The following is a 13,817-nucleotide window of genomic DNA, read 5'->3' as shown; positions in this document are numbered from 1 at the left end:
AAGAGACGCAGAGGCAGGGTCTCAAATTTTCATCTGTCTGATCTCAGAGCCCATGCTGTTTTGCATTTTTCTTGTTTTGTAGAAGACAGAGGACTTAATCTGGGCCTTGAATGCATAGAGTTTAAATAAGGGGAGAAGAAAATGTTGAGCATTAAAAGTGAATTGAGATTTAGGAAGTATACCATGAATAACCAGTTAAAAATCGAATGAAAAAATTCTATTTTATAAAGCTTGAAAACACAAAATATTGAGGTATTACTTAAAAAGAAATGAGCAAGTGACATATATTTCTGAGGATTCCAGAAGAAGATTGGAATAAGTGGAGATCCTATGTCTCCAAGTGGGAACACTGAATATTGTAGCTATGTCAAGTCTTCTGCCACTAACTTTAAAAATCGATGCAATTCTAATAAAAGCTTCAATTTCTGAAACTAGTTTAAATAATTCTAAAGTTTATTTGTGAGAATAATCAAGAATTTTAAAAAATAAGAGTACGGATAGAATTTGTGTGAACAGATGGTACAACCTATAGAATTACAATATTTGTGAAAAAGGGAGTATTGGCATGTTAAGAGACAAGCAGACTAGAGCAGAAATTTCACATTTATATATCTAATAATGTATGCATGTGATACGTGTTAAAAGTGACTTTATGTAAATTAATGGGGAAAAGAACGTTCATTCAGTAGTCTGGGAGAATAGGTTCACAATTTAGAAAGCATGAAGTTAGATCCCTACCTTGCACCAAATATCGTGTTGGGTATCAGGAGTTAAATGCAAAATCCTGAATCCATTAAGTGAGCTATATATAATACAAGTGTTATAAAAACCACGCTTCCCTACAATACGGGGAAATTCTCACTATAGGTGAAGTGAATATTGTATGTTTTAAAAGTATATACAGAGTTATCTTAATTTTTATAAATAAAGAGGGAAAGAAATGCTGTAAGGCAATAGACCAGCGTGCAAGTAGTGGTTAACAGAGTGGGCCAATAGATATTCTCTATTTTCTTCTTTATATTGGGTTGGCCAAAAAGTTCCTTTGGCTTTTAAGTAAAAATAAAAGACACATTTTTCATTTTCACCAAGAACTTTATTGAACAATGTGTTCACTCTTTTGTTCCAATACCTTCTGCCATTTTTCAGGCAACTTCATAATTCCATCTTCCCAAAACTTTTTATCTTTTTGAGCAAAGAACTGTTCCAGGTGCCTTTTACAGTCTTCCAGGGAATTGAAATTTTTTCCATTAAGGGAATTTTATAAAGACTGAAATAAATGGAAATCTGAAGGTGCAATGTCTGGTGATTACAGCGGATGAGTCAGAACTTCCCAACCAAGCTGTAACAGTTTTTGCCTGGTCATCAAAGAAACGTGTGGTCTTGCTTTATCCTGATGGAAGATTATGCATTTTCTGTTGACTAATGCTGTACAGTTTTCATCCAGTGCTGCTTTTAGTTGGTCTCATTGGGAGCAGTACTTGGAATTAACCGTTTGGTTTTCCGGAAGGAGCTCCTAATAGAGGACTCCCTTCCAATCCCACCATATACACAGCATCACCTTCTTCGGATGAAGACCGGCCTTTGGTTTGGTTGGTGGTGGTTCATTTCACTTGTCCCACGATCTCTTAAGTTCCACATTATTGTGCAGTATCGACTTTTCATCGCCCGTCAAAATCTGTTTCAAAAACGGAGTGTTTTCATTATGTTTAAGTAGAGAATCGCATGCGGAAATACGGTCAAGAAGGTGTTTTTCAATTAACTTATGTTGAACCCAAACATCAACGACATGAATATAACCAAGCTGGTGCAAATGATTTTCAGTGCTTGATTTGGATATTTTGAGTATGGCTATCTCCTGCGTGGTATAATGTTGATTGTTCTCAATTAATGTCTCTGTTTGATCGCTTCCACTTCAACTGGTCTACCTGACATTGTGGAGCATCGTCCAGCGACAAATGTCCAGCACAAAACTTTGCAAACCACTTTTGACATGTTCGATCAGTCATAGCACCTTCTCCGTACACTGCACAAATCTTTTTTTGAGTTTCGGTGGTTTTTTTTTTTTTTTTTTTTTTTTTTGACATTAGAAACCTTTTTTTGAGTGAGACAAGGCAAACATGGGATGAAAATATTACAGGATGAAGGAAGGCTGAGGAAACCAATGTAATTTCTTTTTCCTCTGTGGAAGAATGAGCCGCCCAAATGATGAACTGAAGCCACTCCAAGATTACTATTTATACTTAAAGCAATGTAAAAAGCAAGGTTTTAACCAAAAAGCCTGTATCTGGCGTTAAAAAAAAAATTATGTCTTTTGGATGGATCGGTTGCATTTTTACCTTCCTTGAAATAATAAAGCATAATATGCCGAAAACATTTCTTTTTTCTTCCATTTTCAATATTAAAATGGCTACACAAAAATTCACCAATTTTGATAAGGTTTTTTTTTTAAATGCACGCTGATGTGGCAGCTGTCACATACAATCTAACAAAATTGTTTCGAATGAAGTTAAAGACAACTAAGCACTACTAGAGCCGTCTTAGGAAAAAAACGAATGAATTTGTTGGCCAACCCAATACTTTTCCCCTCACATTTCTACAAAGGCTGTGATTTACTTTTGTAACTGGAAAAAAAAATTTTTTAAGGCAAATCCTAAGCCGTATCATAGGGTCTGCAATGACAAGTATAACATATTTTGGAATGGAAGGTGGGGCATTAGAAATCCTACCCACTGAAGGGGGAATTATGAAGGGAAAATTTGAATCCTTCAATGGAGAAAATTTAATATGCTTTAAAGAGAAAAGCTGTTCTCTTAACTATGAACTCTACTATTAAGAGTTTTACACACTATTTTCTATCAAAATTTGTCTCTAATGTATATGATCTAAGATGGTTATGTAGCAAAATGCAACTGTTTGAATTTAATCAACTGCATTTTCTTTGGGGACCTAGGGATATACCTATGAAATGACTTTCTCTTCTGAACATCTTTCTTTTAAACTGGTAGTTTTGCCTGAAGATACACTCTTAATCTTATTTGCCACTTACCTTAGGTTTTTCAGTGTTTTAAAAGCCCTAGGACATTGCATGGAAAATGTAACTCCTGAAGGGGACGCCTGGCACCTGCCGGGAGCATTTTCCATTTCCTGTCAGGCACAAAGGAGAGAAGTTATTGTGGGCTACTGTAACACTCTTCACTGGTTGATTTACAAGTGTCTCCTGACGTGTCCTCAGGCAGCCAAGAGCCTTCAGTTCTTGGGACTACATTTAAATTACAGAAGAAGATGGAGAGCAGGTGATTTTCAGCGGGAGGACCCTTCTCATTTTCTCTGTTCTGTGTAAATAGGTAAAGCCGAGGCTCAAGCTAGTTGGTTAGTCTAATACATGTATTTACAGGTCCTTGAGAAAGCCTACTATAGAATCTATGAAGCAGGACCTTAGGTGTCGAATTCTCTTTTGAGCTTGATGTTATTTTCCTATAGAAATCCTCTAGATATATAAATGTACACACACTCTCACTCTCCAATGCTAAAATACCCTTTTTAATTTTTATAAATATAAAGTTATAGGCCTTATTAGCTTGGATTTCACTACAAATATCCAATCATCTTGCTTATGAGTTTCAGCCATTTTATGCCAATTTTATCTCAGGTGTGTGGTTGAAATTCACAAACAAAAATTTTCTATGTAGTTCAGGAAAATGCTCAAAATGTTATAGAAATGTATTCCCCCCTTTAGCATTTCAATGTAGATATTGTCATTTGTTAATATTTGTTAGTATTTATTAGTTACTATTTTTGTAAAAATATGTATTATTTTATAATATTCTTTAATCCCTGCTCCACTGCCCTCTTTAAAGTTTCACACACACACACACACACACACATACACACACACACAATCTTTATACTTAACTAGGAGACAAACAAGTCATGGATACAATGACTGAACGTTAAACAGGAGTTCGAAGAAGTGAAAGTTAAGCCCGAGCTGGAAGAATCAAAGAAAACTTCAGGAGGAGAGGAAGTGAAGCAGTAAATGGCAGAGGTTTGGGGTCAGGCTTGACTTGACTGTTTCTGCCATAACTGTGTGATATTTGGTAAATGATTCAACTTTTTGAGTCTTAGTTCCGTTATCTTTAAAAAAAAAAAAAAGATGAAAGGAGTAATAATAATTTACGATCAAAGAGAAGCTATCTGTGAAGAGTCCTGCCCATTTTAATTATTTGTGTCCTCCCTCTTCCCTTTCATGTCTTCATAATTGATTTTCCATAAATGATTCTTTTAACCATTGGATAAAAATAAAAAGATAAATGAAAAACATTTCTCCTTTGTGAGGAACCAGATTCGATATATAGCTCAAGTCTAAGAATAATGAAAATGCAGTGACGCAGTTAATCAGTCAGAGAATTCAAGAAGAAAAATCCAGGCTGACATTTGGTTTTTGTTTTCTTTTTTTGTTGTTGTTAGTGCAGAATTTCCAGGTCTTGGTTACTGGATAGTCCTAGCTGTTTTGGAGAATTGAGTTTAGTGGTATTTGTTCAGTCACACCCTAATGCAATCTTCAAGTGATCTTAGTGTGAGAAGGAAACAGAAATAAAAGAAGCTGCCCTAGAATCTAGAATTTTAGAACTGAAGGGACCCTGATTGATCATCGTGTTCAGTCCTCTAACTTCTACTGAGAAGTAAATAAATGCCAGAGAGATCATGACTTGACCGAGGACAAAATTCAGTTGGTCACCGTGTTAGAACTGGAACGTAGGTCTTTGAATTCTCAAACCACTGGTCTTAAGGCAGTACCGCATAAGGTATTTCACTCCAAGGTGGCATAAATTATTGCAGTGTTATAAATAAATAATCAACCATATCACTGTTATATGATTACTCTAAACATTTGGACCTTTATTCTTTAAATAACTCAACAAATTTATATAAAGTTTATGTTTTGTTAGAGGATACAATACTATAGAATCTTAAACATCAGTCTTTTTAACTGCCATAAATGGAGGCTTCCTGTTCACCTGATTTTCCAAATTCTGTTAGTGGTGCCAATATTCTACTACCTATCCTCAAAACTGCTGAGTTGTTGATTGCCTCCAACTCCTACTCTCATATTTAATTAGGTATCCAAAGACTGTTAATTTGACATCTGAAATATATTTTCTGTCATTCTTTTTCTTTTCCACTGTTTCAACCTATTGCTGCCCTGCCTCCCAACCTGTATCTCTACCTTCAACTTATGTTTGTTTCAATTTACTTTACACATAATTCCCAGAAATAATTTTAAATACCAGTATTGGCTCTCTGTTTCCAACCAAACAATATTTAGTACTTAAACCTAGCATTTAATATGCTCTTTGACTTGATCTGAGCTGTTAAATCGAAAATAAAATGATTAACTATCACTACTGCAGCCGAATTTGAGTTGACATCTTACCTGAAGCTTGGAGGTTGAGAAGGAGACCTCTGGGAAGCAGTGAAGAAAGTTACAGAGTGAACATCTAAGTGAAGTCCCGTGGTTTGAAGATCTCAGGTTATATTCAAGGACCTGAAAGTGGAGAAGAGAGAGGTAGGGTGCTACCAGCAGTTGAGGCTGGAGAGGTGGGGACCCTGTCTTGGAAGTCCCTGCGGGCAACCTTTCCAGTTGAAGAACTAGGCTTGGTGAGGTTCAGGAAAGTGTCCCGGGCCTGTTGAGTTGTGCAACTGGGATTTGAATGCAGGTCTGTCTGACTGGCCCGTCCTCTTCTCCCGTGCCGGCAGCCTCCTTTACTCAGTCTGTCCTTCTGCCTTACAGGGCCCATGTTTTCATCCCTCTGCGGTTTGGGAGGTGCACACATTTCCTTTGCATATCCTAGTGCCTAGGAGATATTCCTGAATTACTGAACACGCTAATCTTTCTTTTCCATCCTCCCTCTACTGTGTCCTTGAACCCAAACCAGTTTAAATTCAGTAAAAGATGACTTACGTTTGCTAACCTGATAGCGATTACTTTTTAGTGTGAAGAGCAGTTCTTGGCATCATTCTCAAGCGTGTAAGAATTTTACCCTCTCTGCGTCACTACATACACATGCGGTATCGGGAAAGCTCAATGCAGAGTGTGACAGTCTCATCTCTGGTGTATCAAGGAGTAAGGCAGATGGAGTTTTTGTGGAATTCAGAATGACTTTTCAATTTGGTCCTGTATGCGTAAATGTGTTTATTCATAGCAACTGACAAATTCTCTTCTTCCCTCTTAACATTCTCCTCACAGCAACTGCAAGAAAATGATTGAATTATTTAAAATACTTGCTACATACTTAAGAAAAAGTCAGGGAGGAGCTAAATAAAGAAGTCCTTTTTAACCTACAAATTTAGAGTGTGGGATTATTTCTACTACCTGGTAAGACTGTAGTAAAAAATTCAACCAATTGGATGTTTGCTTTCCTGGGAATAAAAGGACTAATTTGACTTACATTTTTTTCCCACTTAATTGACCACTGTGTTTTAGATCATCACTGCAGTAACATTATAAGTTTTATAACAATTTCAGGAAAAGGAAAATAGCCCCTAGTATCTCAGTTTACAAAACTAAGCTATCTTCTGAGAAATGAGAAATTCTTAGAAAGCAAAGCTCAAAAACTATGTGTCAGTCAAAGAATTTAAAATTCATGTCAGGTTCATCTTAGGAACTCACATTATAAAATATACAGCACTTTGCAAACTTGAGTAGATTTGCTTTTCGCTAAGAAGGAACAAAACCAAAAAAGATACACCCTGATGTGCAGAAGACCTTAACTGAGGTCCATGTGGTATTGCTCGGACCAATAAGAATTTACTGTGTGTTCCAGGGACAGAGATACTGTCAGGGTTTTAGATTTCATTAATGAAAACATAAAACAATCTTGCTATAAGATTTATGAGGCTGACTTCGTCTCCTACCACACAAACTCTTAGCTATATGTTGTTAATTTTAAGCTATGCACTAAAACACATCACAACTTTACAATCAGTGTTTTAAATGGATGGCTGACATACAGGCTTTAAAACAATGTTTAGCACTTTGTAGCAATACAGTAAGGCTAACTTTAGAAACGATAGCATAATGAAATTTTACAGGCAATTAAGTTGATGATTCACTGTCAGCTTCCTAAATTATTCTCTTAGATGATCAAGGGAAGCAGATATAGGAAGTGAGGGGCAAACTCTGGATCCTGTAAAATCTTAAGTGTCATTATGTTTGAAGTTTTAGGAAATAGAAAAAATACCTTGTCTAAACAGCCTGAAAAGAAATCAGATAATTTCCTTTTAAATTTAGAAATGGCAATAGTGATCAGTCTTTTAGTTTGTCACCACGTACATACATTGATTTATGAAAAATGTCTTATAGTGTCCATTGACTTGTGTGGCAATAGTTACTAGAGAGCCTTATGAACTTTTACTTTAAAAGAAAACAAAGTTGTATATATTTAACCTTTACTCAAACTAATTGTAGTTTAGAACTAGCAAGGAAATAAATAGTTTGACTAGTGAAAATTTACATATTTTCCTTTAATAAGATGGTGTGGTGTTTCAGAATTAATATAAATCCATTATACATGAAGGTGGAAAAATATTGGGGAGGAATCCAAGGAAGAGTATGTCTATTAAGTTGGGGTATCTATATTAAAAGTATATCAGGAAATTGTTGTATATAACTTTATCTCAGTTATTGAATGGTCAGAAATATCTTACAGACTTCTAGGAGGTTGCAGTAGCATTAAAATAAAATCCTGGTATGTCAAATTCAGGACATTTGGGGATAGAGTAAATTTAAAAATATAAAATATTCATACACATCTGGCTTGTCCATACATCCCATGGATTGTGGAAAATTTCCAAATGCCTTAAGTTCTCATGGTCATTACTTTCTTTGAATCAATTTGGCTTTGGCATTTTCTGCCAATCCTATGCCTGCTGACCATACTCCTTTAGTAATGGAGACGTGGAATTCCTCTTTTTTCTTTAAAGTGTGTGTGTGTGTGTGTGTGTGTTTGCATGTGAGCATGCTGCAGAAGAGTTTACAGAGCAGCAATACAATCAACATAACCTGGAATATGAGTGCTATAGATTGAATGCTTGTGTTTCCCCCCACCACCATATTCCTATGTTGAAACCCTACTCCCTAATATGATGGTATTAGAGGTGGGCCTTTGGGAGGTAACTAGGATCAGATACTGTCTTGAGGGTAGAGCCCTCATGAATGAGATTAGTGCCCTTCTAAGAGTCATAAGAGAGCTTGCTTCCTCTCTGCGTTCTGCCATATTGAGGATGTAAGAAAACAGCCACCTGCAACCCAGAAGAGAGCCTTCACCAGAACCTGTCCATGCTGGCATCCTGAGCCTGGAAGTCCAGACTCAGAGCTCTGAGAAATAAATTCCTGCCACCCAGTCTGTGGCACTTTGTTATAGTGGCCCAAACTGACTAAGACAGTTAGATATCTATGACAGTTCTATCTAAGACAGTGTCTATCTAAGACAGATATCTAAGACAGTTAGATATCTATGTTTTGAAATTACAGAGTATTCATGTCCTCAAGTTGGGAGATTCTGATTCATTAAGTCTGGATGGCACTGCAGAATCTGTACTTAAGAAGATAACTAAGATGGGAACAACTGCTCTGGGATGCCTAGTCTTCCTTTTCAGTTATCAAGTTCAGTGATGCAAAATAAATGAAACACAAGTATCTCTCCATATAGACCTAGGGACCTACCCTCAGTGTAGTTATTTCAGTCTTTTATCATTAAGTTTCCCTCACCATTTGCCTCCTTGTTCATAAGAAACCATGCTGGTCTGCCCAGGACTGTCCAGGTTGTGATCCTACATCCTGAAAAACTCCTCAGTCCTGGACTAACCAGAGCCATTTGTCACCAGATAAGGTCTTTAAAGATATAACTGAATGTTGTTGGTTTCTGTGACCATTCATCAGTATTTATTTATGAATTGTCTATTTTGTGGTTAAAACTACGGAAAGCTGAAAGTGCTGCTTCCATAGGTTACTTGGTGATGTTCTGCACATACACAGTACTGTCCTAGGGTCCCCATATCCGCATGGATCTTAGCTTACTTAGATCACTCAACTAAGGCAGGTTGAAAGAGACAGTATACCTTTTGGCACCTCAAAGAGGTTCTTTGTTAGAAATGCCTTCTCTCTTTGTGTTCCTAAGCCTGCCAAATCCTCAATAGGAGGTTTTAAGAAAATAATAATGTAATTCCCTACAATGATAGCCTGGTTTTGGATCTTATGAGTTTGATATGGAAGGAGACTAAATAGAAATATGGCATGCAATTGGAAATGTGGGTTGGAAGTTAGGTGACAGTAAAGTCCAGAAAGCTAGATTCCACAATGAATTAAATTGATGCTATAAGTTGATCTAATGTTTTGGACTCTATAATTAAAATTTTGGATTCCAGTTTCTATTTCTAGACCCTACCAATAGTAATAGTTGAGAATGAATGGATTCTGAGGTTGGGAAAAATAAAAGAGGACTCAATCTTGGGGAATGGAATGTTGAGTCATCAAAAAAGTCTGAAAAGGTGTGTTGAAAAGGGAGGAGCAGAATTTAGCATCACAAAAGACTGCAGGGAGTAGAGCACCAACAAACAGCATTTAAAGGGTCTGAGTGGAACAAGTGATTGAGACCAGAGGAAAAAAGGTTCAATGATCTGATTAATGAAAATGAATGAATTGACCACTACATTTGTCTAGAAGAAAGTCACTGGTTTTGTCAGAGTGTAAAAACCCAAATATAAGACAACCATCTTAATTCACATCTCTAAATTTAGAGGAAATATGCATTTTTGTGAAGAAAGGAAATATTTGTTGAACTTAAAGACTTTTATTAAAGTTTACTAACTGACATTTATGGGAAGATTTAAAGTGCTTGCTTTTGGTCTCTCCCAGTGGTACCAGATGTATAAAGTTTGTGGGAATGTGGAAATGATAGATCCTTTTCGATCTCCTTAGTAAGTCCTCAATGTCCTATCTGTCGTTTTTTTTTCCTCGCGTGTCCAACATTCTTGCCATCTACCCCATTTTCCTGGAGATTGAGAGAATATTGGATTTCAATATCTGAGACCTGGCAGTGGTTCCTGTGTCTGCATTGTGTGTCCTAAGTGAATTTCACCTCCACAAACTGAGTTTCCTCATCCTCAAAATGAGAATGTTGGATTATAACTAATTATACACCATCTAACTTTTAACATCAATTTTATCTTCCATTTTTAATTCTATGTTTCTGTTACATGTTAAATGATAAAGGCCAAGCTAAAGGTAATCTCCAATGCCAGTTCTCAGCCCTAAATATACCTAAAAACAGGTACAATTATTCTGAATGACATTCATTTTGAGAGCTCTACATCTTTTATCTAATGTACAGCAAGATGACTATAGGTAACAACACAGTGTTGTATACTTGAAAGTTTCTAAGCGATTGGATCTTAAAAGTTCTCACCACAAGGAATAAAAAAGGCAACTATGTGAGGTGGAGGATATGTTAACTAACCTTATGGCGGTAATCATTTCACAATATGTATGTGTATTAAATCATCGTGTTGTATTTATTCAACTTACAGTGTTATATGTCAATTATATATCAGTAAGCTGGAAAAAATTAAACAATAGAAACAAGTAAAAAGTTGAGTTCAAGAAGAAAATAAATTGAATGATTCTTCTAAAGATAAGCAGTTCATTTAAGAAATACTGTCATTTACTATTTACAAAAAGAGCTCCCAAACAGAGCACATTCTAAACAAGGACAGACGTGGGATGGAGGGGGAGATCTTACTTTGGGCCACTTATTAAGTGATGCCGTTGGAGCTAAGGTGGATGAGAAGAACAACAGTGTACACATTTTACTTAAAAGATCAAAGCACTACCAAAATGCTAGGTAATTACCAGCATGTACAGTATAATAGAGCTCATAAGGTAGAAATGAAGATAATGAAACTATATGTCTTTTATTTACTTTATATCATTTTGTTGCTAATAAAATAGTTTCTATTCTTTCACAATAAAAAATTCAATACCCAGTTTAAAAACCTGACTCAGTAAGTATAGGACTAAAATAATCAGGAGTAAAATCAAATAGTTTTGTCTCATTTCTGTGTGCCTCCAATGATGAAAATCTTAGCCCTCATGCCAAATTTTTAGTGAAATCTAACCCCAGTTGATGGTTTCCCTTTTCTTTCACAGGCCTGGAGCGAATTGCTCGGGATTCATCTTACGAACAGGAAGGAAAGGTCCAGTTTGTAATTGATGCTGTGTATTCCATGGCTTACGCCCTGCACAATATGCACAAAGATCTCTGCCCTGGATACATTGGCCTTTGCCCACGAATGAGTACCATTGATGGGAAAGAACTACTCGGTTATATTCGGGCTGTAAATTTTAATGGTAAGTCACAACTTTTTTTTTTTTAAATCTAAATACTTTAGAAGGGACAGGGTGTGTTTTTTTCCCCTATACATAGAGTATACTCAAGCAGAGTGGAAAGTACAGGATTAGAAGCTGTTCCCCTTTTAATCAGAAGTGTGAGTTTTTTCCACCTGCTTTTAAATCTCAACCATATTTTTTTTGGTGCTACCATTAATCTGCTGAAAGAAGCAGAAGTTAAAAATAAGCCTCTATCAATCAAAATATCACTATTTCAGAAGTAACTTAGGAGACTCATTTGGAACCACTGACAACAGATTAGATTTCTTTGAAAATGTTTTGTTAATGCCGTTATTAAAGAAGGAATTGTAGACATTTTGTTTTGAAACCTATTTTAAGCATTTTAAACAGTAAGGTGACTTGAGGAGAGTGGATGATTTGGAGTTGCTGTATATTTTTACATTCTAAGAGTGCCGTGTTAAGTTTCTGCATCTTCTTTTTCATTGTATTTCTTTCAATGATTGGGTCAGTTTGAAGCAGTGAGCTGCATCGTGTAAGGCAGAACTACATACAATCAAGTGTAGATGAGATTTGCCTACTGCAGAAGCAGAAATGCTGCTTCTGTGAGCGTCACAAGAAATTGGTACAGAGTCCGCTGGATTCATAGTGTTCGGCTGAGAATAGCCAAATTGCCTGTCTCAAGTGATGGAACTATTGAATTCTGCTGTTCTTTCATGAAAGCTGTAATGGTTGCTGCCCATGACTTTGACCGTTATTTTCAAAAGAAATGATAGAATGCTCTGAGCTGTCTAATTCTTTCTGTTTGGCTGTAATCCACACAATGGACATGCCTCCAAGCAGGACGCATGGCGCTGCACTGTCCATCATAATACACTCCAGTGACCTCAGCTGCCAGCCTCTCTAAAAACACAAGGTCATCTTCAATTTAGAATTCAAGTGGAAACTTCTTCTTTTGCTTTGTTCAGGCAACATGAGACACAATTTGGTTTACATTCGTATCCTCTTGAATTTCACCAGAATTTTGGTGAAACATTACATAACATAGTTCCTTTTGTTAAGAATATAAATAGTAAGGGGAATTTGAAAATAATTTTCTTACAATTATTAAGTGGAGCGAAAGAGGAGTGTTACAATACAAGTGTTACAATACAATACGTTATTTACCCTAACATGACGTTGGGGAGCACTTTATTTATCCAAATTGCTAAGAAGTGGGAAGAGGAATGCAAATGAATATATTTTTTCATTAACTGAAGCTCATCTCCAGAAGACAGGGAAGTCTTTTAAAGAAACACTGGATTAAAGTATTCTAAAGTTGAATTATCAATTTCTCTCTTAACCATAGACCTAACCCTTCCTTGATGACTTTAATTATTATACTATACTGTAATATAATGATGCTGTTAAAGACTACTGAAAAAGTCATACTGTCTCATGATTATTAAGACAATTTGCCTCTAGAGTCCAATGATTTTTGAGTTCTTCTGACCACTTTTTATAGTTATATTCCCCTTCTACATTATCAGACTACTGTTGCTGTGATTGTTTTTTGGACTGATCCCTTCCATAATTTGCTTTTTTCAATCTACCACGGACACAGAAACGCACATAAAATTTCATTAACTTAGTCAAGAGATATTTATTGAGCACATAGGTTGTGGTAAGCATTATGATAGGTACTAAAGATATATTACTGTTAAAAAGAGTCAAAACAGACATGTTCCTTGGGGAACTTAGATATCAATCAAATAAGCACACAAAGGTGTAATCATATAATCCGCAATGAGTATTGAAAGAAGAGGTGTGTTGGACTAAAAGTTTATAATAGGGAAATATGTCCCTATTCTAGGGAGTTAGAGACAGCTGGAATCTGGAGATGAGGGTCAGAGACAAGGGTAAAGCACTAGACAGGACCAGATAGATCATGAGATGTCTTACAGGTCATTCTTAAGATTTGTTCTTCATCTTGAAAGCAGTAGGAACCCACTGAAGCATAATAGAACTGTGTCTGATACAAGAGTAAGTGTACTCTGGATGAGGATCATGGAAAATACATGAATTTTAGTGTATGAACTTAAAAGAGAATCTCTCTGAACTCCTTGGAGATTTATTTTGCAAATAGCTTGAAATTTTTCTGTGTCCCAGTAGCTGGTAATAATAGTACGGTTATAATAATAGGGTAGGGGACCTGAGCATAAGCAGGTTATCATGGGATATATAATTTGCTTTTCAGTAATTTTCAGGATGTTTATCAATTTTTTGATTTCATTATTGGCTTACTGTTAGTATTCATCTATTATTAATACCTTGCCTGCTTCTGATAAAAAAAGGCACATAGGGCTATTCAAGTAGAAGTACACCATCAAAACCATTGAAGGGGGAAGAAACAAATTTGGTAACCAGAATGAAG

General features: G+C 36.1%; 1 protein-coding gene across 1 annotated transcript in view; it reads left to right on the top strand.

Moving 5' to 3' along the window:
* GRM8 (glutamate metabotropic receptor 8) overlaps window positions 1-13,817 on the top strand; it is a 755,367-nt gene that overhangs the window by 456,329 nt on the left and 285,221 nt on the right. The window contains exon 7 of the mRNA XM_019924505.3: window positions 11,207-11,407. Within this exon, the coding sequence (XP_019780064.3) occupies window positions 11,207-11,407 (201 nt within the window). The remainder of the gene's footprint in view (window positions 1-11,206; window positions 11,408-13,817) is intronic.

This window comes from Tursiops truncatus, chromosome 9, assembly GCF_011762595.2.
Source record: "Tursiops truncatus isolate mTurTru1 chromosome 9, mTurTru1.mat.Y, whole genome shotgun sequence".
Taxonomy (NCBI): Eukaryota; Metazoa; Chordata; class Mammalia; order Artiodactyla; family Delphinidae; genus Tursiops; species Tursiops truncatus.
Note: the sequence above shows the minus strand (reverse complement) of the source record. Positions and strands in the feature narration are given on the sequence as shown.